This window comes from Haliotis asinina, chromosome 8, assembly GCF_037392515.1.
Source record: "Haliotis asinina isolate JCU_RB_2024 chromosome 8, JCU_Hal_asi_v2, whole genome shotgun sequence".
NCBI lineage: Eukaryota > Metazoa > Mollusca > Gastropoda > Lepetellida > Haliotidae > Haliotis > Haliotis asinina.
In genome coordinates, this window is record NC_090287.1 from 10,607,501 (window position 1) to 10,635,498 (window position 27,998).

Genomic DNA, 27,998 nt, shown 5'->3' on the forward strand with positions numbered 1-27,998 from the left:
GCAAAAAGAAGTTCAAAATAAAGTAATTATTAACCGGATGCTCCCATGGAGTGGTGTGGATGTAAGTGTATTTTGTTACACGATGGCGAGGGTTATTCGTAATAGGAAATACCCAGCGTTTAAAGGATACATTTTCAAAATAACCGCGCAACTTGTCGTAACCCGCATAAGGAAAGGGAGACAACCATGCTCATTGTTCGGCTTCTGAACTTTGTGATCAACAATGAAACGTGTCGCCATGCAAGAAGTCCTGTCCTTCGTCACTAGGCACGTTTTCCGGTGGATTTTGCATCATAAATGTGTTTTCGGCAAATTCATATTAATCGCATAAATATTTCTTTGAAATAATTAAATTCACATTCTTTCGAATCATCTGAAAATTAACCCATTTCAGGTATTCACACACATACGTAGACACATACATATGTGCTAATCTCGATGTATAAAGTCATTTTCACAGTGGATTGTAAATACCAAGAGTGGAAAAAACCTAGTCTCTTAACACTTAATTCAATTCGTTGAATCTCGTTAAATTTCTAAAAACGTATCTCATCTTTTACCAATATTTTCCTTATCTGTATGTATATGTATCAGTATGTATTTTTGATGGTAGACTTGCAATAAATATGGTTTATGGAGAAGCTAGACTTTATAGGTACATAACGATCTAATTTCTAGTGACAACACATCTTCGAAAACCAAGTTTGGAATAGGCAGTGAAACGTTCTTCATGGAAAACCATCCCCACCTCCACATGGTTGTTTAAAGCGAAGTAAACCTCGTATGTGTTAAGAAGTTTTTATATGATATTTGTGCCCCATATCAAACCCTACCACGTTGATCTTGTCTCTATAAAATATAGTAACATTGTTTGAGATACCTGTCATTAGGTATTCGTGCAAGTTTGTATCAATATTTGAACGTTTTGTAGAAGTTTTACAATAAAAGTTAGAACGTCCACGCTGTGACCTTTGTCGATGACTTTCCATCTCTCAATACATATTTATACGATTTGTGTGAAATCGATGACTCTTCTTATATATATATATATATATATCACCTAGTCTTAACCATGTTTACACGCGCCTAAGATCCCTTTGTCGTCTTTGCAATAAATATTTTCCATAGGAAAAAGTAAATTATCAATAATCTTAGAACGCGGAGTTTAGATATGGCAATCTGAATTCATTTTGAAAACTTAATGATAAACAATTCATTATTCCCAACACCGTGATTTTCCCAAAGAAAGCCAAAACCCAATTTCTTTTTCAAATCGATGCCCATGTAATCCTACCGTGGTCAAGAAAAACTTGTTCAGCATTCTGTAAGATGAACATAGAGATATTTCTGGGTTACATCCTCTTTTGATTCTTGAATACAACGTTTCTGGTCCCATCATGAGGTAAAAATGTAACTGTAACTGTTAACTCAGCCCCTGAAATAGCGTCATGTACAATGTCAATAAAACATTGCGTAAGATCCATGCCCACACGTTTGTGTATGTATGTACGCACGCACCCATATACATGTATTCGTCTGTATAGAGCCGATATCCAGTACAACTCTTCAAAGGCGCTTTGTTTTCCCTCGATCATTGGATGTCCATCACAGCGGCAAATCATACAAAATGGTAGGTAACTTTTGCAAATGTCATAGACTTACAAATGTTAAACAGTTTACTATTCGTGTATAGACTGAACTATGATTAACAAGCTGAAGACATTTTAGGTACTTAGTTTCCGTTTGTAGTTTCTACACACCAATGTGCAGACAGGAATATATTTTTATTCACGAAGTAAGATAATGTGTAGTGCCTTTGTCCTCAAAATTCATCAATACCTGATCTGGTTAATAAACATATGAAATGAAACAGGACTTATTATACAACCTTGTGTAATACTAATGCCAGATAATGGTACAACTGCTGTATGGTGGAGTAGACAGGGAAAGAAACCTTTCAAAATCCGCAATACCAATGAGTGGAAAGTAAGTAGTGTTCCTGTGTGTATTTCACTGGTCCAAAATAAATAGTTGTAAATGTATTTAACTAATAGAATCTATAGAGAATTCACTGGCCACCAGGACCACTGCAAACTCAGTGTTCTGGGTGAAATCTTACTAGTCACTAACCACTAAACCAACGTAAATATCGCACACTGGTAGTTATCATCAATTAAACTTAACATTACCATGGATACATAGCTTTTATAGGACAAAACATAGAATGTCTATGTTGGTGGAGTGATTATTATTTGTGAAGCCCACACAAAGACAATAGAATCTACAATTAGATATCGAGGAGTGTTGTTATGTCAGTAACTGAAGTGTGTAAACAGTATCAGCTGTTCAGAATCCGTTACGAACACCCGCCCGGCATTCAGGTTTATGATTACAACTGCAAAACCTTCCGTTTGTTGTGGAATGTATGTCCAAATTTCACCACAAATGTCCATCAAGTACGCATCTCCGTGTACATCAACATCATTTAGGTTGCCTTTCTTGTGAAGAGGATATAACACACTTCAGAAAAACAGTAAAGCCCGTTAGCTGTGGCATGACTCTTTCTCAGTGAAGAACAGTTGTTTGGGCTTTTTCTAAAATTCTGCACGGGAAAATATTCAAAAATGAAAAAAGCCAACAAACCAAAGTACTCTATGGTAACAACGTACCACCATAAAGGCAGACCAGGGTTAGTGTTTATAATATTCAAAATTGAAATAACCAAAAGTACAAAAGTACGCAACAGTCGCAAAATCCGTTGTGACAAAACTAAATAAACCACATAAAACAGAAAACAACATATACCGAACATTATTAGATTTTTACACGTTTTAAAATAAATAAACCAGGAATACGAATACGAAAGGAAACTAAGACGAAGACGTGTGTGCAGTGTTAATTAGAGGATATGCACAAATAGGCTGGGAAGTAGTAGAGGTGTGCATCTCACACGTTTGCACATGTTATACCGGATAGTATGTATATGTAGAATGACCTATGATTAACAGGTTGGCGGTAATAATAATGTTTTAACTGCTTAATCTGTTTGTAGTTTCTTGATACTTGTGTACAGGTAAGAATATGTTTTTGTTCAGGAAATCGTTTAGGTTTGGGTCACCGAATAAAATGGTGGTGTTTTTTGTCCTCCATATTTGTCAGTATGCGAGAACAGTGATGTCCTAATTGATATCCAAGCTTATTGTTAAACATGGGTAATAAATAGGACTTAGTATACAACCTTAAACTTGTCTAGTACTACTGCTAGATAATTTTACAGCTGCTGTGCTTTAATGTATATGTAGATGCCACGAACTAAGTTTAACATTACTGTGAGTATTTAGCTTTGATAGGACATACCACAGGATGTCCTAGTTGACTGAATCATTAGGTTTTGTGAAGCACACAGATAGGCAATAGAATCTACAATTAGATTTTGATAACGGTATCAGCTGTTGAGTATCCTTAGTGAAAACCAGGCTGGCTTCTTAAGCTTAAAATATCATCAGTACTCAGAAAAACAAATAAGGAAGCACGAGATAGTACAAGTGTTCTTTTAACCTTTTCAGGTTTCCTGTTCAGCGTTGAAATGTGTAATCTTGGTGAAATTCTGTGTATAAATATAGCAACACAAGTTATGTTCTCTTATTTTTTTCCTTCAGTATGTGTGTGTGTGTGTGTGCGCGCGAAAACCTTCTGTCTGTTGCAAAACGTTATTACAAATGTCACCACAAATGTTCATCAAGCTTGCATCTAATTATCAGTCGCATTCAGATTGCCTCGGATAACACATGTTGTATATGGGATAAAAGTCAGTGAAGTGCCGATTGTTTTGTAATTTTGAAACACTATTAAGTTTCAAAATTTAGAAAACAGTATGTACTTTACAGTATCAACGTATCACCAATAAAGGCTGGTCAGGGATAGCGTTTGTGAAATTTAGAATTAACATAAACATAAGTATGCAGTCGCTGACAGTTTAGACAATATTAGATATACCACATACAGTAGAAAACAAAACTTACTGACAAAATGACAGATGCAGCGAAGGAACGTAAACGGCTCAATGATGAAAACACGACAATGCCATTGATTGTATTGATTCACTAGACTCACATACATCAAATCGTTGATTTTGTATTCGTCTCTAGTTTTTTCCCGAGTAATGGTTAACAGGAATAATATCAACGACAACAGGTAATCGATTTGCTCAAATTCACATGATATTAAAAGGTTGCTACATATCATCTGATTTGTCTTGGGCGACCTTTAGTGAAATTGCAAAACGATAAGAAAATTGATATTCATATCATCATAGCCTTTCAAACTGTAAAGAAACTGTTCGTGATTTATTTGTCATTTAATAGTCATCATGGGAGAAACATTCATGTGCCAGAGTTCAAAGAAATCCAAAGGGAAGTAACAGACTATTATAGACTAACTAAATATGCAACCTGTATAAATTCAAACACTGACAAGTATTATAAGTTTGTTTCAAATTGTTTTAGATTTGATTTTTTTTTCACTTAATAACACAAAGACTTCGTACAGTGAAAACTATTAATTACAGAATTTATTTCATTGTTTTATTGACTCAGCAGAATAAGTTACTTCGGAACAACCTTAACCGTGGCAGGTCAGAGGGCGTACGAGAACTATCATGCTAGTGGATTCCATTTTGACGAGACTAGGAATAACGTTGTATATAAATCAGTGTCAAATATCTATGCTAACTTTTGGTATCACGTAGGGCTGGGTATGTCTAAATAGGTATAACTATGGATAGTGTTAACAGCTGACAGACTGCTGGAAATAAAACATGGCATGGCTTCATTACCGCTGTGTGGGGTCAGCCTGTAGAGACTACAGTTTTGTCGACAAATTGTGTGAATGCTGGTGGGGCAGGGCAAGACTAATGCTTAGGTCTCTGAGTATACATAATTTGGATAGTAACAACCCAACCCACATGAAGTGAAAAGGAGTCCCAGAGACCAAAGATCGAACCTGAAGAAATGCAGACTTGCTTCATTTAGGGTTTAGCACTGCAGAGAGAGCTTTTCAGCAGGGAAAATAATGTGGTTCAGGGACCATAAGACAGACTAGGGCGTGCCAAGACATTTCGCATACATTTGGTATCTTTAGCGTCATGTCATTTTCGTTTCATAATAATTAATATCTTTCAATAAATAATCCATTGCATATAATATATAATAGACTGGTTACAATTTGTGTTTTTCAATCGTCATGGATCGATTGAGTATAACTATATTATTTTCATTCCATAGTTTCGATATTTTGTAATGTTTTTTCCGCATACAGTGACACTGAGAATAGAAAAAACCTACGTGCCATTTTATATCACGCTATTAAAAGGACTGCACAATTTCGAATCTGTTCACAGTGGTAATGGTTACTCAGAAGCTGTTGGAATGGCTTTAAAAAACAGCTACAACAACTCGCGAAATCAAAACAACCAACAACAGAACATCAATGTGAACGTCAACGCCATTACGTAACCAGTCTCGACGACCTGTCCCAAAACGTTTGGCTTTAAAGGCAAAACTAAACGAAGCTTACCATCTGATTGGTGGCTCGGAATGATAGACGGTAATAAAATAGGTAGACATGCTCAGAAACATTCTCGACTTATCATTGGAAATATAGACTGGTAGTCTTCATTTGCTGACGCGTAGTCTCAATATCCACAGCGATTAGTTCTGTATCGACCTATAACCACAGTTGATTGTTGATTGAGCTGATTATGATTCCAGTAGGCAGACAATAAACATAAAAAGTCAATAATTCAAATTAATGTTTACTTTTAGAATCAGTAATGATTATCATTAATAATAAATAATAATGTAGAATATAAATAACGCGCCTATAACTTATATGCTTCATACAAAGCGCACAGATATTAATCTGATTACTATTACTCCCGATAACCGAGACAGGAGCATGCCCATTGAGCTACCTCATACAGCGAAGAAAAAAAAAATGATAATGAAAAAAATAGTTGCTTAAGAATTTTTAGGAGTGCAAAATATATGGTTTGGGTTAGGAATTGGTGGAGGTGGGGTTTAGAGTTTGTTCTTTTTTTTCGCTGTAATATACAGCATTATATATATGCAAAAGTGTGTTTACCTCAGTTCTAGTTCCAGTATCCAGGTTGACAATGAGTTGTGTATTGGAGTAATGACCCTTTCAAAACGAAAGCTTTCGTCTTATTTTGCATTAGTTGTAATATTTAACATCACTTTGCAGCTGAAATTATGTGACTTAACTGTCAACTTACCACTCACTATCTTGCAAATGTTTCCTCATGCAGACGCATCGTGTTGTTTCGATATATTCTCAGAAAATGTATTGTCCATACATAAAATATGATGTTCTTTTATCTTTTGTGGGAATTCTTATAGTCGCGCGTGCCCATTTTCGTTAATCTTTGACATTGCAAACACATATGCGGGATATAGTTTGTCAGGAAAACGTGCCATTTTTCAACGTAACTTAGATTAGTTCACGTAGAGCATATTTTTATCTATGTTACTTAAGGGTTTAATAAAAAATGGTATTGCTCTGTCAGATGCCCAAAGCAAAATTTCTTTTATCCGGCATTATTGATCACTTGGTATCACTGTCATTTTGAAGTGACGTGAAGATTATGAAAACTAAACTGTTCGGAACCAAACCAGTACATCCTGGAAGGTATTTCAGACACTACAAATTCCCTACTCAAAACATGTGTTATAAGTCCCCTTTGTATTTACGGGTACACAGTGCGTTTGAGAAAGCGGTTAGATATAACACATACAATATTTGGTGTTTCACTTTCCCAGCAAAGATATTTGTACTTTTGGTGGTTGAATCCCATCCAAAACCAGGGCTTTTCGTTCAGTCCCAGTGAAAGGAAAAACAAACAAAACCCCAAACTGACAAGAAACAAAGTATGAAAACGCTAGGATCTGTGCGTTACCGAGAAAGACTTCAAATACCGTACTCTCCGGGTTTCGTTTTATTCTTATGCCGTGTGCAATTCTGAAGGTACCACAGTGTCTCCGAATAATGGTAACCGGTGCATATTTGTAATCACGTAGAACCTGGACTGATCAACATACGTGTACCTGCTGCTACGTCATCAGTATATTTGAAAGACTATGATCAATGTGATGCCTCATGCGGAGAAATCCGATAAAACTACTCCCTCTTCCGCACTGAGTTTGAACACTGTGGAGAAGTACCATAGATTATTGGTTTGTAAATATATCTCCATGCACACCTGCCTTCCTCGCTGTTTGTCTTTTGAGGTTGAACAACAACTGTCTTCTTCGCTCATTTTGGTTATAGACTGTCGCCATATATCTGGTATATTGCTGGGTGCGGCGTAAAACTAAACTCTTTCACTCATTATATGTGCGTATTTGATGATGTTATAAACTCGTTATTTTTATACTAATGATAGTACAAATTGTCTGTAAGTACTTGGGTAGTCATAAATACAACCAGTGATATCAGGGCAATAAGCAGTCAGAACATCACCTTGAAGGTAATTTACGAGCGCTTCGAATAACTGTTGGCGAAGAACGTCAGCGCAACTTCTGTTACTATTTGCTATTGTTACTATTCCTGTTACTTTTGTTGACGCAAATATGACGTGGTTTCAGTGACAGTGGGTGAAAAAGATGGGACAAATTCTCAGAGTGTCAATGTACACCTAACAATAGTCTACATTTTGAAAATGTTGGTGTGCGTCAAGGATTCATTTAAGATTTTATGTCCATATTTGTTCTCTCTGTTTAAAGACGAGAACGATGTCTGGACACAGTAACAATGTGTAGATGCTGTTTCACTTAAATAATCAAATCATCGATTAAGCCATTACAATGAGATACTTTCTTGATATCAGAGTGCTATTAGGCATGTAAATTTGATAAATCATTGAAAGCATTGTTGTAAGGTTTGACTTGGTTAATGAATTACATGGTATGTAATGTGAACGTTACAGGGCAGCATGAGATAATTGCATGGTCGGTTTGGTTGCAGCAAAAAATTACTTCAAAGCATTTACCGAAATTACGTTGATTTATCAATAACTGGTTACTGAAGTGTTCATGTGTGTAGATTTACTAAAGCAGATCGAACATATCCATATCGAAGGACCTATATAATCCTTTCAGTACCCAAATTAAATCTCATTAGTACAAATTATGGAATGTTATACGCAAGTGTTTGTTTAACTGCATGACGACTGTCTGTAACGGTAACTATAAATAATCACGTCTTGACCAAAGTATGGTGGAAGTCAAAATAGGGAACAAAACTGAACTCTGGCTCGTGTCTGAGATTTGTAAGAATGCACGCATACAGACATGGTTTGCCTCAAATAGCTTCTATGAATACAGAGAAAGTCCTACCTTGATAGTCTTAATGCTTTAGACTAGTTTTTGAGACGGGCATTTGTTGGAACATTTTCTGGACCAGCTGTGTATTGCTCTTTGCCCTGTGTATACGATAGAAAGTTGAATGTTATTGTTGTTTAGTTGAAGGGACTTCTTAAAAGAACCGTGGATATGATAACCATTAATGTCACGCGTACTCTCTGACCAAGGAGCCACTTGATACATATGATTAAACATCAGACTGTTTCAAAGACGCCAACACATTTTCCCTTTTTTGTGGATTTTAGCGTCATATTCCTGGGACAAACTAAATGCCTGATATTATCTGTTTTAGGTTGTAATTACAGCATACTTACTTTGCTTTCAATCATTTACTGTAGAAAATTTGTAGATGGCTGGAAAATGTGCGTTTCCGACTAAGAGATTACAATGAGTTATCTTTATATCTGTGTATGAAACAATGTCTGTCAGAACCGAAAATATAATTTAAGCGGTAAATCATTATGTCATTATCTCCCATTTCAGTTCTTTTTCTAACAAGTTGATTATCGCGTTTTCTAACCTGAAGACTATGAAAGGATGCTCTTTAGTATCCATATCCTAATACTTAGAAACTTGTTTTGTTTTACTCCTGAAAAAAATATTACCGTGGATCCCCTTACTCACAAGGTTAAAACATTTTGTTGCAAAAGTAAGCGTTCTTTACTATAGGGTGTGGTATGCTTGTTTAAGGCGCGAGTGCTACAGTAAATGATTTCTTTTATCTTTAACTATTTCATAAAAGGTCTTTAGCATTACTTTAATGTTTTGCAGTATACATGTAATATGGTGGTTTACAACCAGTATGTAAATAAATGATGTTTGGTTGGTTTTTCGGGTTTATTCAGTACGTTGGTAAACTTTACATTTTTCTTTACGTACATTGACTTCAATTTTCGTTCAATCTTTCGTCATTGTCGATGGAATTAAACTTCTCTAACTATGGAACAGTTACTATTTGATAAACTGGATGGAATTTGTTGCAATCAGTTTATAAAGTAACCGAAACATAAAGGGGCTCCCGAAACTGCATTTCGTCATTGTTGATCATAGGAAGACATGTCCTAGTATATGAACTGCCGTTACGGTTGAGGCACATGAGGTCGCAAACCAGTCAAGAATTCTTGGACATCAGCCGGGTACGCAAGAGCGAAAACGAAATACGCAAGCAGAAGTCCCTTGGAATTACTCTTAATCACGACATCTTTCTGCTCTTCTGTATCCCTAGCTGTAGGAGATACGTTTAGTCAAACATGATTTCCATTCTTACTCCATTTACTTAATGCAAGACTTGCGCACGATTTGAGCCTTGTACCTTCATTTACAGAAAAAATACTCTTCAGATGTAAACGGCGTGAATGAGTGAGTGAGTTAGGTTTTACGTCGCTTTTAACATTATTCGTGGCGAGGACGCCAGAAAAGGGATTTACACACTGTAGTGAGCGATTGAGTTTAGTTTTACGCCGCACTCAGCGATATCGAGACTGGACCAGAGAATCCAGTGATCAACAGCATGATCTGCGCAACTGGGACAAGAATTTCGAAGCTCTTTTAGCGCTAAGATAGTCGTAAATGTCATACGTTAACCTTAACTTACGACTGTCTTAGCGCTAAGAGAGCTTCGAAAATCTAGGCCCTTGGAACCGATGACATGTGTCAACCAAGTCCAGCCTGACCAACCGATCCTCTCACGACAAGCACAGGCGCTTGTTAACACGTTGTACCAATGTGGGGACACAGTTTTAATCACATACCCCACCACCCGGTGTCTTATGAACCCTGACGCCACATAATACCTAACGGGTACGACTGTAGTCAAATACCCTTGTGTCGAAGCTGAAGTCACCTGCGTAAACAGTTCGAGTTATCGAACTTCGACACAACGGTAACCATTATCTTGAACTAAGTTGTGTCATGCTAAAAAACCTATCTCCGCATGTCTAAGTATATTTAGCATTTTCGTCCATTTATATAAAAAATACAAATATTCTGATTTAAGTGTTGTTGATGATTCTATGAAACTGGATGTTATTCTGACTGCTAAATTTGGTTTCAGATTAACAAATATATTTAATAACTGCATGAAACACGTGGCTTTTACTTGCAGTAGTACGTGTGTGTGCTTAGTTCATGACGCTGTAGTAGGCTTCTATACATCTACACATATTCCAATAAAAAAGTGCATCTTTACTGTGCATTGCGTTAATGCGATGTAATACTTTGTTCATTTTCAATAGTATTATATTGTCTTAGGGCAATGCCCTCTCAGGATGAATTGTTTTAGCATTTATCTTAATGTATGATATTATGGGGAATATAAGTGTCTATCCTGTCTCATGTTAACATTAAATGTGAGTATTTGAGTAGGTTTGTGAAGATTCTCATTCACAAAAACTAGTTATTTAAGGACACCTTCTCATATGGGAGAATATGTAAATATAGGCAACGAAATGGTTTCTGAATAAGTTGCACAAAGGCCGACAGTGTCTCAAAGGTTTTGTTTTTTCTTCAAGACGTTCAAGAGTGCTGCTAAGAAACCGGTAGCATATGAAGGACGGAATCATAAAGCACAATTTCCACTTAATGCGGAACACGGGGAATTACACGCAAGATCCCCCTTTTCACATCGCAGAACACTGACACATTTATTTCTTGCACAACGAACTCAAAATGAGATAACTTACGAAACGTTTGTAGAAGGGAGCGTGCTGACTGGTAAAAGATATACCCCAATCCTAAAGATTGCGATAAGCAATAATGCTGCAGAAACTGTCCTGTGCTTCTACACTGAATAAAGCAGTCAATAACAACATGTCAGTTGAAACTGATGTAAAACACTGATATGTTATTAATTACCCAAATGAATAGCTGGATATATAACTGGTGAATCTTTAGATACAGTGTCACAAGACTTATTAGCGATAGACTCGCTTCTGTCAGAGTTATTTGTGTCACTGGTGCAGTCCTCAAATGCCTCTTCTTCCGAAGTTGGTGATGATTGCCTCTGACAATACCACCATCGTCATGTTTCACCATATTGGATCTTGGTTCAGGACAATTGGACTGTACCTGTGCTGTTTTCCTTTCGCCTCGCTTGCCTGATAAACACTACCTAGATTTAAAGCTTATACACTAAGAAACCTTTGGCCTTGCTTAACAATTCCCTCTGGAAATCTTGAATTGCAGTATAAACAATGTCTTGTTCCAGAATTTTCTCATTCAGCTCATCAGGTGTGAAGTCACATTATTAGCGTGTTCCCCGCATTTAAGTCACAGAAATACAGAGGGCTTTACCTTTCGCGTTTTGATAGAAGAAGTGCATTGTAGGTCTTGCTCCTTTGACGATCAGGATGGAGTTGTTCCTCAAACTGCTTTCATATGTGAATATGATCTTTCATCTTTTCATCTGTGAAGTTATGAGAATTATATCTACGGAGTCCTCCATCATCAACACCTCTGAGGATATAAACCATTTTCTCCTCCTCTTTGGAAGTAAAGGTCCATTTTCTGTTTGAGAAGGTTGAAGGATTCAGGAAGGTTTTCATTGTTCCCTTTCGTAAATGGCATGATCTGGTGAACATGGAACATAGTTCCAGAGTTGTGGACTTGACAATGTCTGTTTAAATAGCTTCATGTTCAACATGTTTGCTACAGTTGTTATATCACCTTAACGGACAGGTATATGTTTGTGCCGTTTATAAGTTCAAATGTTACATGTTCATCGATGCTATGCAGTAAGTGACAATTCTTGGTAATGTCTTCTTCCGATAATGCTACAGTATGAATTCGAAAAATTGTCACATAGGTTTGGCTAGAGCACCATATGCCAATACTGCCTCAGAGCTCCGTAGAATTTCAAATTCGCAAAACGTGAAGTCAGCGTTCAGTATTTAATATTTCAGCCCTGTCGTGACTAAAACAGTATATAGATTAACGATACTGAAAGATAGAATATTTATCCTTGTGATGGCAAAATCAACAGTCAAGCAGGAGAATATGGCGTGGAGCAGACGCGTTCACGCGGTTAATCGGTTTTGAACTTGATTTTGTATTAACAGTCAACCCATTGGTAGAAATAATGGTTTGATAGGTTGCTGAAGGTTTTGTTCTTAATTTCGTACCGCTGTCACCATGAACACGTTCCACGAAGGTCGGTAGTGTCGCAAAGATTTTGTTTATTCTTCCAGACGCTTGCACGTTGAGCACATTCGTAAATACTCGCCTCTTTCCGTGACCTGCAAGAAGGCTTGCCGGAATGACACGAGTAGTTACGAACGGCGTTGAGCGCTGTTGACAAACAGGTAGCATATGAAAGACGAACTCATATAAAACATAATTTCCTCTCAGTGCGGAACACGGCGTATGATCGACAAGCAGGATACTGTTATAGTATCCTCTGCCCAAAACACCAATTCCGACCGTTACCTCAGCACGTGTTAGTCAGTGTGCATTACATAGTGATGATAAAATGTAGTTGCGAAAAATTAAGCTATCTCGTTGTGGCACTCATGGCAGACGCTAAGACATGTTAGTTCTTAGTGGCACCATTCTTGTCGTTGATGGGTAATATTTTCCCCATGGCGACCAGAAACCTGATGCCCGCAAATGCCCATGCGAATAGGTAGATTTGTCAGCTGTTTGGAAAACACGGTTCTTTTAGGTGGTTTCTTCTTCCAAAGACGGATAATCGCGGGCTTGAGACCGAGCTTCATTTTCTTACACAAGTAATGATACTGGAACGTTGTTAAAGTAAAACCTTCTTCCTGTTTTAACAATGGATAACATGATTCTGTGGCAACCTTTATAAAATATAACGAAGTACATCGGCGGTTGTTTATTACTAGTGATGAATTACTGGAAACCAGGTGAGGTAGGAGACTCAGTATTTCTAATTTGAACTTCTATTTCAAGGTAAATACAAGAAGAGGACCCAAAGTGTTATTGCGTGTGATACCTGTGGTAATAGTTTCAGTTTCAGTTAGTATTACAACATACACACCTACAACCGGGTTTCCTCAACTATATACAGTGCCATGAACGTAATTGTAACAAACATACTGACCCCATATCACATAGGTAGAACACACTACGAGAACACTTGTTATAAGATAATCGGGTGAAGTAAGTGTAATTGCTTCCTAATCTTAATAGGTCAATTTCTAATGTCGGTGCAAAAATACAAAGGACACAGGTTATTTGCCATTTCTGTCATAGCTATAAATCAAATACATTTTCATGTCTCGTGTACATTAATTCACATTATGACATTGTGTGGACGAGATGGCATCAGTTTCCCAAATTAACATGGCTGTGTATTTGGCCGCCTTTCCCACAGTAATTCCATGACGTAGTCTTGACGAGTACAGCCACTTCATACAATGGACCATATACGTGTTTTGTGAGTTTAATACACTCACAAAATGTTAATGACATCCTTTTTAAAGTCAGCATGGTAATTGTTAAGTCATTCTACCCGAGTGTGACGAATGCATGTCTATGTTTCAGATCCGGCTGATACTCAACCTCTTCAGTAGCCCTAAGGATGAGTACGGAGGGATGTTCAGTGGCCATTCAGCCAGTGGTTGCCCCTACATTTGCAGTCACGGCCAGATGACCCACAAAGCTGGTACAAACGTCTTCTACCATAGCTATTAAAGATGCCAATGCAGTGGCCACCGGATGAGGAGATTTCTGGACGTGGCTCCCCTAGTTCTTTATGCCTTGATGGGTCTCTAGCAGTCGATTCACCAGGGGGTGGGTGTAGCCCTAGTGAGAGGTTGGAGTCACCCAGGCACGTTTTCACCCCACCGATAGATGACCCTGGCTGTATACAATCCCTAGTAACTGATACCGAAGGAGGCTCGTGTGGCAAGCATGAAGCACGTGTAACAGCACATGCTTCATCTGGTCGCCTACGGTTGGACAAAGAACAGTTGACCAATGGTTCATCCAATGGCAATGCTCCATCATGGAACATTAAAGAATCCGTGGAGCTTGACAAGAATTTGCATCTTGCTGCTGGAACTTCAACGACAGTCGATGCAAGGCGTGAAGGTTTAGAAATAGAAAGGAAACCTCTACTGCCCTCTGTACAGTCACATGCAAGCACCTGTACAGATAACACTTTTCAACCAATGAAGGTGACCAGTGACAACTACTCTGATTCAGTGTTTGCCAGTTTGACCAGCAAAGGTAACCTCTCTCCCGATGGCGTGAAGCCAGGCGTGTTTTCAGTGCCACGGACGGCCTCTGGTGGCCCGTGCCAAGTATGTGGAGAAAAAGCCAGTGGAAATTTCTTTGGTGCTTTAGTCTGTCTCCCGTGTAAGGTAAATATAACTATTTCATGCCAGTCTCTCTTGCTGTTTAGACGACACTTGTTAGACTATCTGTATAACTAAACACCTTCTCTCTGGTTTAGACAATATAATAATGAAGTTTAATTTTTCTTGCTTGGTTGAGATCACAACTTGTATATCTTCTGTTGCATGTGGAATGTATATAGGAATGCTTTCTTTCATCAAACGTGAACTTTGAACAGGATTCCATATCGTGGACCAAACTAGCTTTGAAACGGTAATATGGCGTCCTCCACCAGTTTTCATTTTCGAATGAATCTCTGACGTGATACACCTATCTGTATGCTACTGTAGTGTCAGGGTAGAGGGACACATGTCTGTATGATAGTCGAATGCTGGTGTGACACCTTTCTGTATGTTACTCTAGCTTCAGGTTAGCGTGATAACTTTCTGTATGTTACTTTAGTGACACTATTAGCGTGATAACTTTTTGTATCTTATTCTCGTGGCACTATTAGCGTGATAACCCTCTGTATGTTACTCTAGTGGCAGGATAGCATGATGACTTTCTGTGTGTTACTCTCGTGGCACTTTTAGAGTGATAACCTTCTCTTGGTTACTATCGTGGCACTTTTAGAGTGACAACTTTCTGTATGTTGCTACCGTAGCAGATTTGCGTTACTTCAGTGGCAGGTTAGCGTGATAACATTCTGTATGTTACTAGAAGACACGTGGGCGGTTCGTTTTCAGTGCTTTCCCCTCTTTATAGAGTTTCTTCATCCGCTGTACCAAGGACGGCGAGCCTGTATTCGTGTCACAGTGTGACGGTCGCTGTGACGTCTCTAAGCAAGGCCGCAACAGGTGCCAGAACTGCCGTTACAAGAAATGTCTGGCGGCGGGGATGTCACGTAAAGGTGAGACATGTAGGCAGGAAGGCGTCTTTCATGTCCACACGTCAAATACACGATGAAACATTCCTACACTCACTAGCATTATAATAAAGGAAACACATGACGTTTATGTTACATAGTGTCAGCACAATTTTGCACATGGACCCGTGACATCATTTCATCTGACAGAAGAATGTACCATTGGGCATATTTTCTTTGGTTTCGAGTTTTGAACCTTGTTATTAACACTGCACTGAATTGTTTAAGAACACAATGGGAAAGAACTTTGCTTTCCGTCACAATATGCCACTCTGGCAGGACATGTTTGTTATTCTTCTGGGAAATATGTTGGCTTTCATTTAAAAGAATTATACTTTACACTTCTATATCTTATTGCGTTTAGTTTTCAAATATTTGCCGTATATTTAAAATACGTTGAAAGAATGCACAATGTTTTCAAAACCTCAACGATTGCGATACCATTTTGATTATGTTGTCATATTATTTCTGCATATTTCTCTTGTTATTTATGATTGTTTTTTATGAGTCACACATTTTGAGTACATGTTTGATTCAGATGTAACAACGTCATTGACACCGACACAGAACGCACCTTAAAATGTTATACATTACTAACTGACTGCAGTATCATATCTTAATACTGGCAGTATAGCCGACTTGCTTATTCTTTTATCGGTGGATAATCAGGACTTGATCTTTTTCTGGCTTTGGTTTGCTCTTATAACACGACAGTCTTTTTCCTTTTCAGTTGAGTTAATGAATTATGGGTTATCTTGTTTAACCTGGCATTATTCTGAATCATTCTGGACCAAAGGCATCATGGTTTTATGTTCCGTTAAGTGAAGGGACGTGGGGTAGCCTAGTGGGTAATGTGTTTGTTCGTCACGCTGAATATCCTGGTTCGTTTCCCCACATGGGTATAATGTGTGAAGACCCATTTTTAGTATCCCTGTCGTGATCTTACCCGAATATTGCCAAAAGCGGCGTAAAACTAAACTCACTCACTCACTCACTCTCTTCTTTAACTAAACAGGTGATTGAAGCAGTATGGGTTTACACCTCAGTCTGCAATATTCCAGGAATATCACACCAGTGGACACCTGAAATAAACACCTAGTGTCTATTCTGAATTTCACTTTTCCCTTCACATACCATTCCCTCAGCACCAAACAAATTTTGATATTTTAGGATAGCTGAGTGTGGACACACTTTGGGTTGACGTTTTGTATTCGACTCACACATTGTACCTATGTACAGAACCAAACCACTTGGATATCCTGCCGCCCTTTACAGAGAAAAGAGAATACTCAACTAAACGAACATATTGTTTCTGAATATTCTGTTCTTAATGTTTAGTCCATTTACTCAACAGAGAAGCCAGAAGCAGTGGAACCTGGCGAGGGTCAGCTTCTCTGTCGGGTGTGTGGGGACATTGCAAACGGGATTCATTTTGGCGTTTACACTTGCGAGGGCTGCAAGGTTGGTGTAGTAATCATACGACAAGTATAGGTCTTTGAAGACCACTTCTAACCCAGATTTTACTGTTGTTTTCAGTATACATGTAAATATCACAACTGACAAAACACAGGTTGTATCAGTTTTATAATGTAGTCCTAATTAACACCGTGTCCCTGAAACGCGTCATATGACTCTATCACACGCGATTACTGTATTGTCTTCGTAGAAATTCTTCAGGCGTGGCCTCCTAGAGTACCAGTCTTATGTGTGTAAAGGAGCCATGTTGTGCGTGCTGAACCCCCGTAACAGAAACAACTGTCGGTATTGTCGTTACCAGAAGTGCCTCAATGTCGGCATGTCCAGAGGAGGTGAGTTAAGGAACAAAACATAAATGTTGACATACGTTACACTTGGGATTATATATCAGTAATCCCTGATGGGACTTAATCCAAAGTACTAGAATCTGTACATTATTGGGAAAATGTAATCTAAATGTAACATATGTTAAGTCGAACCACTTTCTAATTGCCAGTGTGTAGTCAAAATCTGAAAAAAATGTTTCATTTGGGTAGGGTAGCCTAATGGTTGAAGCGTTAAGATCGAAGACCAGGATTTGATTTACCATATGAAGTGAATTTATGGTGTTACCTGTCGTCATATTGCTGAAATAGTTCTCATAGCGGCGTAAAAACTTACTCACTCTTTGTTCATTTTGCGACAAGTTGCATAGTACAGAGACACGGTAGATTTATCAGTCCAAGAAGAAGCTGGGATGCATCAAATTGCATCCGATGATCTGGTCAGGGTTCTTGCTATCTAAGACTTTTAGGCAGCTCAATTCCAGGGTGAAACAAATGAGTAATCATTTTTTTCTAAATCTTTTGATGGTGATGGTGATTATAATAATAGGATACTTTATCTTCCTCAGCTATTAAGATGGGTCGTCCAAAGAAGCTTGGAAGAGACCAGGACGATTTGTCAAAGATCATTGCCAACAGAGTGCCCAGTCCTTCCGTGAACAGGATCACCTTCTGTGAGGACAGAGAAGGGACCGGACAGAGGTTGTCTCCTTTAATGGACGACGTGACAATAGCTCAAGGATCTGACCGTGTGATGCTTGCAGATGGAAGAAGAAGATCCTTTTCGCCTGATTCTGACTGTTCTTCTGGGAGTGGAGATGGAAGGAGCGCAGATCACTGTCAAAGACGATCAAGAGGATCACTGCCTCTCAAAAAGTGTATTCTCAGATCTCTTCTCACAGTAGCGGAAACTAAGACAGTGATAGATGGAGATAAGAAGGGTAATGGAACTGCCGTGACAGATGGTAGCGACGGGACCGCCGTCATGGACCACCATCTTCTACATACACCTACCGTTCAGGGTCATGTGATAATAGATTCACCCCAGATGGGGAAGAGCCATACGACGAACGAAATGTGTGTTGAAAATCACGTCTTTCTAAACAACGATGCCGGCAATGTTTCAGTTGTAAATGCAGCAAATCAAAATATGAGAAATGTGACAGACTTACCAAATATGAGCCAACAATTTCATTCGTCACCACATTCATTTCCACCCAGTCCTTCTTCTCCACTATCATTTCCTCTTGTTCAGACCACCGATTCAGATAATCATGCTTCAGGCCCAAAGAGGAGAAGGAAGGGCAGTGACTCATTCAGTTACACTAGCTCACCTCCAGACGTACAAATGGATAGCTCCCCACAGGTACAAGAAGATAAACCATCATCACCCGGTGATCCTATTCATGTGATAACAGAGGACATTGCTTTAGATTTATCACATTCCCCACATGAGACCAGAAAATCTGAATATATGGGAGAGATGGAAGGGTCTCCTGAGTTTGGACCCCACTTCCCGGTGGCCTCATCCGGTAAAAGCAGTCACTGTTGGTCTCCTGCTTCAAGGAGACATGCCTTTCATGTTTTTCCTGTTCCTAACAGCACTGAACTGAACCAGAATGTATTGGGTAGCTCTCATTACCCCAAATCAGAAGTTTCTACTAGTCGTGGAAAGACATACACAGAGAAACCTTGTTCTTGTGACAGTGTTAAACTCTCTAGTTTGACTAGTGAGCCCAGCCTTTCACAAGACGGTGTTAGGCTGGATGAGAAGGGAAATTGCTCTCTGGGTGCCATTAGACAAAGTGCTTCGGTACCTCAGTCACCTGCAAACAAAACCCCTTGTGATATTCCCAAGAATAAATTCTACAAACTAGACGGAAATGTTATAAAGGAATTAAATTCATTTTTCCTGAGATCTGTAAGACTTCTGAAGAATGTTCGGCAACGACTCGAATCAAGCAATCATTCGTCATGCCAGACTATTCCAAAGTGCACTTCCTTAAACTACTTCACCCGACCATTGAACCACGAGGCCAAGTTGAAAGCCTCCAGGGACCAACTGAAATGCTGTTACAGAGGACTAGCCACTCAAACCCGTCTTCTGTCCACGAGATCAGATCCATCTTCCCACCTGATCCTCCCAGAAGAGCGACTTCTGGCCAGCAAACTGGAGACCGAGTACCGTTTTCCCGTTGACAGTGTTTGTCAGTACTGGAGTAGAGTAAAGCCTTCTCCCAGTGAGATCCAGATGTCCAGTGCTCAGCACAAGGTCCTTCAAGACATGTTGGAGGCGTATATGGAGATTCTCAAGAACCTCAGCGAGAGTCATATGACACCGGAAGAGAGGTTTATTCATGTTAGTGAATCGATCACATCTCTTACATCCCCAGACCCGTTAGTTCATTTAATCGTGGAGAGCACGGTAGCATAGTTTACTAAGGTGTATAATCATGGGTTCGGTACTTGTGGGTTGCCCAAGGTTGTTACTGCTTGACACCTACATCAACCCAGGCTCCCGCATCAACCTGACACGGCTGACAAAGTAAGACTAAAATCGCTTACGTTGAAACTGGTGGACTAAAGTTCCTTTCTCTATGGACCCGTGAAGATCCGGGATAGAATAGGCCTTCAGCAACCTATGGTTGCCATAAAAGGCGACTATGCTTGTCGTAAAAGGCGACTAACGGGTTCAACTTGTCACGTTCTCTGACTTTGTTCCGAATTGCGCAGATCGATGCTCATGATAATGATCACTGGATTGTCTGGTCCACACTCGATTATATAAGACAACCGCCATGTAGCTGGAATAGTGCTGAGTGCGACGTAAATTAAACTTGTTTACTCACCTTTTTTCTGTCGCTTGATATTACAACCACGCAGCAAATCAGCTTGGATGACATAAACAGATTTAACATACAATGGATCTGCATATTTAGATGCATTCATGCATGCTTGAAACATATGGTATGAAACGGTTAGTTATACGGAACCACCTCATTCCTACAGTTGTATCAGTTCAGCACAAAGAATCAGATAGCGAATGTCACCATACGTTACAATTACCATCTTAATGCCGTTACAGCTCAGGGAATGGCCGATGTACGAGGATCTTGCATTTCTGGAATACTCTGTTCGACGTATTTTGACCTACGTAAAGGAGGAGCTGGTATTCATGAGTAAAGTTCCTGGTAAGCGAAATATGGTGCTAAATAATAAATGAACTCACGAATCTTTTATGTGACTGTCTTTCTGATGACGGATTATACATAGTAACATAAAGAGAGCCAGGTGGTTTTTAACGTCACATGACCAGCATACACTTAATAACACATATACATTTGTGCAAACTATTAAATGTTTATTCATTTTGAACAGACTAACAATGGTGGAGATCGGAAGCGTGGTGTGTTTTGTACCACAAATGCCTTTGACACAACACTAAGCACTTAATAAATCTTGCGTTAGTTGTACGCAAGTCATGTAGTGCTCCACAAATGAAATTTTAAATTGTGTTGAACATTTCATTCAGTTTAAATATCAGTCTTCCTGATTTATGAATGGTCTAATGTAAGCTATAAAAGTTTAATACCTCACATGTTGTAATCACAATGTTTGTATATAATCATTGTTTACATATCATTTGATTTCAAAGGATGATCAGAGCAGACAATAAATGATGTAACATATTTTCAGGTTTTAAAGATCTGAACCCCGAGGACCGCAATTTTGTGGTGCAGAATATGTGTTTTGCCAACATCTTGATAATCGCCACAAAGGAATGGTACAACGCAAAGACCAAAACATTCTTTCAGATGTTTCATTTGGAACTGCCAGAATGGCACCCTATATACTTCTACAGGAAGATTGCTTTCCAGCTGGCCGAGGAAGTCCACGAGTTGAAGATGGACAGGACAGAGGCAGCGATGGTGTCAGCCTTGAACGTCATTGCTGCCGGTAGGGATAATGTTTGTGATGATCAATTTTGTAACGATACAGCAGAGAGACCTTTTGACCTTGAGGTGTGGCACCGGTCCATATGAAGGAGGTCCTTGTGTAGAAAAGCGGGCTACCGTGAAACCAAATTGTAAAACAGTCGATAAACCTGACTTTATCAACACAGTAAGCTTCCAAACATACAGGTTCACCATGCCACACTGAAAAAAATACACCACTTTAAATTCTGAATAAAAATCATAACCTTAATATAGATGCTTAAACATGTTCCAAAGGATTCAAATTATATTGCGCCTGAATCTCTATCACGGGTAGCCGTTATTCATGGCGTATCCCTCTTCTTTCAGACTGCACTGGTCTGAAGGAGCCCGAGAAAATTGAAGAATCACGAGCCTTCCTAATATCAGCTCTGAGGACGCATATTAGCTGTGAGTATCTTATGTAATAGAGTAGCTGGTCGCACCAGGTGCAGTTGTAATGTAGTCAGCTTGGAGGAGGTACCCTCCATTTCTGAAGTTGAAGTGAGTTTGTGATCTGTTTGGAGATGAAGATGATACTGAAACAGGTGAGTCTTACTAACTTTTGTAACTAGCTTCACTTCGAGAGACTGATAGGAGCTACGACTTGCTGATTTATCTACAAAATACTGTATAAAGGTTGTGAAAATCTTCCTTGTTTTTTAAGCATTGTCCCGCTAAATGTGGCGTATGCTGTCACTCAGTTTTTGTGTCAGACGGCTGATTTATAAGCTACCATGCCGTTTGTTGCTCGTTTGTTACCATACAGTAAGACACGTGTTTGATCATTTCAGACAAAGGCCTTGATCCCGTTTCAAGAATGAAGGAGATTTTCAGGCTTATGCCGACGTTCAGACTGTGCAGTTTCTGGAATAAGAATGTTCGAGAACAAATTTGTCTGTGCAAAAATGGGCCCCTAAGTAAAAATATATTGAGTTGAGAAGAGGTCCAATGATGGGTTTGAAGAGGCCCAATTATGGTCTAGGAAGAGGCCAAAAGAGTTGTTCAGAAGACGTATTAGGAGCAGAGAAGAGAATACAGGGGCTTCTCATCGACTAAACTTAGATTGTTTTTAAATTATTGGACTCATGAACTATCACTTTGTTATCGATTTGATTTTCAAAGTTTATTTATTGTTTATTGTTTGTTATGAATGAAGCTACCGGTCATATATTTCTGTGTTAATGGGGGGCTGAGCGGCATGTCCGCTGCACGCCACCCCACCTTTATTTCAGTGGGGTACCTAATAACTACATATAACTTGTTTAACACGTTCTCATCCTATCCGGTTATGGTCTTGCACTGAAATACTATGCTGAAAGCATTTAGTTCTTCAGAATCACGGGTAATACTCGGGCATATGCCATGGCAGGTTCTAACATAATCTCGACATGTGTTACAATTCCCAAATTCCCCACTTATGGATCCTGATCATTCCCGCTAGCGCACGTGACTAAAATTAATGTGAGCCTCTTTGGACTGCTTGTCGTTCGTTGACTGTGGTAAATAGCTTCTTCTTCGAATGTAAAACTTCATCAGAAACTCCATTCTGTGTAATGGGCAAAACAGCTGCGAAAATCAGATGAACAGACCACAGAACATGCTCCTAGAAACTGTTTGAACAATGACACTGAAACCTAAGATATCTGCAACAGTACTGAAAAAGAACTTCCCGCTCTCTTTAGCCATTAATAAGCAATTTGTGTTCAGAATGTAATGGGATTTACATTTGAGAGTCTAAATGTGGAACTCAACCAACATATTCCGATGTTTCGATATTGTAATTATTTTTAGTTAACCTTTCCACTTGGGCCAAACTGAGCCACTGTCCGTTTGCATTTGTCTCCCTTTTCAGAGAAAGAACTTGACCAATGAAAATAAACGTAACGAACTTACACGCATCAGTGATGCTTGTTCCATTCTATTTATTTAATTGCGAATGCTACAAAAGGTCATTCCTTTGCCTTTTGTTTGAAAGAGGGTTGAACAGATGTGATCCATAATCACAATATGGGTATTATCCCTGTTTGACTAATGCTTTGAATTTTCTCTGACTGCATATTTGCCGTAAGACATGTTTTCATCACAGGCTACTGCCACGCCTGAGTGTGCTGAAGTTTCCCATGCAGGTTTCGATTTCATCTGGAGCCCTCACATGTTTTCAGTCCAGTAATGTTGGTTTTAGCTTTTAGCATTTAGGCATGAAATTTTTGAATGTTACTTCTGACAGTAGCTATTGCTCAGAGATTATCTTTGTTATTTAAACTGTTGAACTACTGACAGTAGTTATTGTTTAGTGATTTCCTTTGTTGTTTACACTATTGAATTACACATGCAGATGAGCTACTGTTTCTTATACTCTATCAAAATGTTTTACCATCGTGCCTTTATGTCTTGAATAAACATGACTTTATGAAGCAATGTATTTTCGAGGATGACACTGTATGTTCATTGCAATGACACCGGTATGTTATTCAATAAGTTTCCGGTTTTCGTGTAGATAGATGCAGTAGCCTTATCAAAGTAAATGTTGACTTGTAAGCTAAATACAGATGTGTTTTCGAAAGTACAGTTTTATTCTTTAAATTGCATTGCATCGGTTTTCACGTTGGTAGCAACTTCGTTTAACCAGTGATTGTACGTGCCAGCCTGATGGCATTCTTAAGCTCCACCCGGGTATCTACAGAACCGTCTAGCTTCTTTCTGAAACAGGGTATGAAACACCATTTACACTCAGATGGCCAACGGTGCCTTTGTCTCACAAGGACGTAACGTTGGGAGGTCCCGGAGTCACGAGTGTCACTGCCCGGAATCACTGATTGTAGATTCTAATCCTAGTTCGCTCAATTAAATTTTAAGGTTGTTAGAGCCACACTCCATGTATACTCAGGATCAATTCGTAATCATGCCTAATAGGAAATGACTTCACTTTATTTATTTATTTATTTATTTATTTATTTATTTATTTATTTGATAGGCTTTATGTCTCTTTCATACGCATCAGGAAAGGTTCTTTTTTACCTGTTGAGTTACTTGCCATCAAATATAACAGCATGGTTGAAGTCATGATAGAATAACAAATACTTTTCTAGGAAAAGGGGTGAACATATTTACTAGTGGGCAAAACAAATGGGTCTAAAAGTACGAAATGCATGTGGAATATAAGTAGGGGATCATGGAATGAAACAGTGAAGTTACCCGAGCCAGCCGCCAATGGAAGGCTCACTTATCGGTAATTATTCAGTTGCTTGAAAGGACAAATTTGGTTGTGGCGTCGTTATGTGAAACCCGACTGAACACATAGTTATTGTGGCGAACAGATCCTGGGTATTGATCAGGGTAGAATGGCGATATAATACCCAGAATTATTGAAGATGGACTGTTATCAATGTCAGTGTCAGGTAATTGAGAACAATGGTGAAAAAATGGATGGAACTGTTTGGACAACCAAAATTAACTGCTTCATATTCTGAGGGTCGGTGAGGTAGCCTAGTGTTTAAAGCGTTCGCCCGTCACGTCAAAGACCCTCACATGTGTACAATGCATGATGCCTGGTGCCTGGTGCCGTGAGATTGCGGTGATAATGTTAAAATCAAAACTAAACTTCCCCATTTTCAGAAACGTGTGTATGTATAGACTGCCATGTGTATCACTGCCATTAATTAAATAAAACCATGTCAACTTATGTGTAGCTAAACTCGGTGATAATGTTGCCATCATTAATTGCACAGATGGCCAAGATTCCTTACTTACGGGGTTTGACTGTACATAATATTCACGTAGAAAGTCTCGAGTCGAGAGTTGCGAGTGGCTGTCCAGACGGCAAGCACCCTGTGGTAGTGAAGACGAATCCCAGATATGGTCTCCTTAACTTCATGTTTGTTTGCACTAAGTGCAACATCTTAAGATCTTTAATTTCACCGAAGCGGTGAAACTAAGTGACCTGTACAACTTTCTTCACACACACGCACGCACGCGCGCGCGCACACACACACACACACACGACACACACACGCACTACACGTGCACTACACATACACTCTCAGACATGCACTACACACACACACACACGACACGTGCACTACACACACACGACACATGCGCTACGCGTGGGTAATTGCACGAGGTAAGACTTCACCTCACCTGATAAGCCACCATGTCTACATCATGCCTGTTCTAAGGCATTTCAACTCCCTCTGCAGAGCTGAGTCTCTTGCGACATCATTGGTTCCATTCAGTTCCAGACGGAAACTTACTTTGAAGTTTTTTAGACACATATTACCTGTCCTCAGAAACAGGGCGGACACGTTATCATGGGGGTGAAAATTGTGACGTGTGCTAAAGCTTTCTATATCAGCGTGTATTTAAATCCAGAAATGTCATTGCTAGATTACACGTCTTTCAGTTTATGTATTTGTACATTCCTCTAAATTATTTCGTAATGTTTAAATAAATCAATGCATTGTACTCTCGTTCGTTGTTTAATCGATACTTCACAAGCAAGATATCAACTGTACAGAGGATTGTCCTTATTCTTGTCCATATTGTGTCTGTGTCCGTCAATATGCCTGACTCCGTCTTTCTGGCCTATGTCTCTCAGTCTGTGGCAGGCTGTTGTTACTGTTTGGGTTTTTTTTTTGGTCACAGTTTCTCATTGTTGCTCTCAACTGATCCTATCAATGTTTCTCCAAATCTCCAGTTTAAATAGTACTGTCTTTGTTGTTAAAAGTGATGACAAGATGCTATTAATTTTTTCGCTCTCTCTCTCTTTTTTCGTGTTTTGTTACATCTATGCAAACATAGGGCGTAATTCTTCTAATTCATAATATGCTTATCGTGCACATCGAAGGGCAAATTCCTCTTGTTCAGTATAGAACGCAGTCATCCAAAGTGAAGCAATATGTCGAGTGTAATGTCGGGTGTAATGTCGAGGATAATGTAGATGGTAATGTCGAGGGTAATGTCGAGGGTAATGTAGAGGGTAATGTCGAGTGTAATGTCGAGGGTAATGTAGAGGGTAAAGTCGAGGGTGAATTCGAGGGTAGTTTCGAGGGTAAAGTCGAGGGTAATGTAGAGGGTAATGTCGAGGGTAATGTAGAGGGTAAAGTCGAGGGTGAATTCGAGGGTAGTTTCGAGGGTAATGTCGAGGGTAATGTAGAGGGTAATGTCGAGTGTAATGTAGAGGGTAAAGTCGAGGGTAATGTCGAGGGTAATGTCGAGGGTGAATTCGAGGGTAGTTTCGAGGGTAAAGTCGAGGGTAATATAGAGGGTAATGTCGAGGGTAATGGAGTCGAGGCCACGGAGGCAGAGGAGAAATGGAGAGTTAAGAGGATATTACCCGACTTAAATTACATTCAAAGTATTGGAAATATTTCTGTTATCAAAATTAAATGTCAAAATGACAAAATGAAGTCTTTAATTTGAAACTGGTACACATCGTTCCATTCCTGAAAGGTAATGGAGCGAGTAGACAATCAAATGACGTCACAAATGTAATTTAATTCAGGGGAAGTCCAGGGGATGTCTTGAATTTGCAGGGCGTAGAGATTTCTAAGTTATAACATTTAAACACAGCTCCACTTCAACTAAAGATGTCCAACATCTACCTTAAGTTGCTTTTATGTTCAGATTTTCCGTTCAAGTTAGATATCTATTGCCTTTCTATGATATAATCATAAGATACGGGTTAGATTTGATCTTCAGTAACCCATGCTTGTCGTGAGAGGCGACTAACGGGATTTGTTGGTCAGGCTCGCTGACTTGTTTGACACATGTCATCGGTTCCCAACTGCATGGGTCGATGCTGTTGATAACTGGACTGTCTCGTCTAGACACGGTTATTTCCAGGCGGCCGCCATATAGCTGAAATATTGCTGAGTGCGGCGTAAAACTACACATTCGTAAAACATCCACTATAGGAAATAGGTTCTATTTTTGTATAAAATGACATGGTCACTGGTTTATTTGCCATACAGCTTAAGAAATTTCTTCAAATATCTTCCTCTCTCCATATGTCCGTTTGCCCTAAGTTATTATTAATGACTAAGTCATTATTTGGTACACGCATATCACGCATGCACTAACAAACCCTACAAGTCATCCCACAAATGTCGTGTCCTAGCCCCTGACCCTGCAGCACTGTCTAACCCTGGCGGTGAATAGGCAAGGCTGTGAACGGCGTCCCAGTAAAGGAATTACCGACGTTCTAGGAACGTTCCCGCGTCGACCTCTACCTGGATGGGGGAGGGAGGGAACTGCGCATCATCTGGTCTACCTGAACTCGTCTACTATTACTCAACGACCTCCGACATGGCAGATTTTATGTCAGCATGGATCTAGAATACACCTTACGGGTGTCAGAAATCACACAAGAAAGCTTTGATCATTAAGTGGAGTGAGACAAGGTTGCATATTAAGTCCTATTACATCTTCAATGTTTATTAAGGAAGTTGAATATGAATTACATGGTGGTAGTGGTACTGATGCAGGCGAGGACTAATCTTATTTATTGATTTAAGCCGATGTTTTGTGCATGTGTTCTGATTCTTTTGGTTTTCAGGCGTAA

General features: G+C 39.2%; 2 protein-coding genes across 2 annotated transcripts in view; both read left to right on the top strand.

Moving 5' to 3' along the window:
* LOC137294828 (uncharacterized) overlaps positions 1-25,900 on the top strand; it is a 33,984-nt gene extending 8,084 nt beyond the window's left edge. The window contains exons 2-10 of the mRNA XM_067825949.1: positions 13,941-14,761; positions 15,501-15,645; positions 17,015-17,121; positions 17,327-17,468; positions 18,029-19,818; positions 20,545-20,650; positions 21,156-21,416; positions 21,764-21,844; positions 22,228-25,900. Of these exons, the coding sequence (XP_067682050.1) occupies positions 14,093-14,761; positions 15,501-15,645; positions 17,015-17,121; positions 17,327-17,468; positions 18,029-19,818; positions 20,545-20,650; positions 21,156-21,416; positions 21,764-21,844; positions 22,228-22,373 (3,447 nt within the window). The 5' untranslated portion in view covers positions 13,941-14,092 and the 3' untranslated portion in view covers positions 22,374-25,900. The remainder of the gene's footprint in view (positions 1-13,940; positions 14,762-15,500; positions 15,646-17,014; positions 17,122-17,326; positions 17,469-18,028; positions 19,819-20,544; positions 20,651-21,155; positions 21,417-21,763; positions 21,845-22,227) is intronic.
* A 360-nt stretch (positions 25,901-26,260) lies between these two features.
* On the top strand, positions 26,261-27,998 carry LOC137294420 (uncharacterized). The gene is made up of 2 exons (XM_067825429.1): positions 26,261-26,755; positions 27,993-27,998. The coding sequence occupies exons 1-2, from the start codon at positions 26,261-26,263 to the stop codon at positions 27,996-27,998; spliced, it is 501 nt and encodes a 166-aa protein (XP_067681530.1).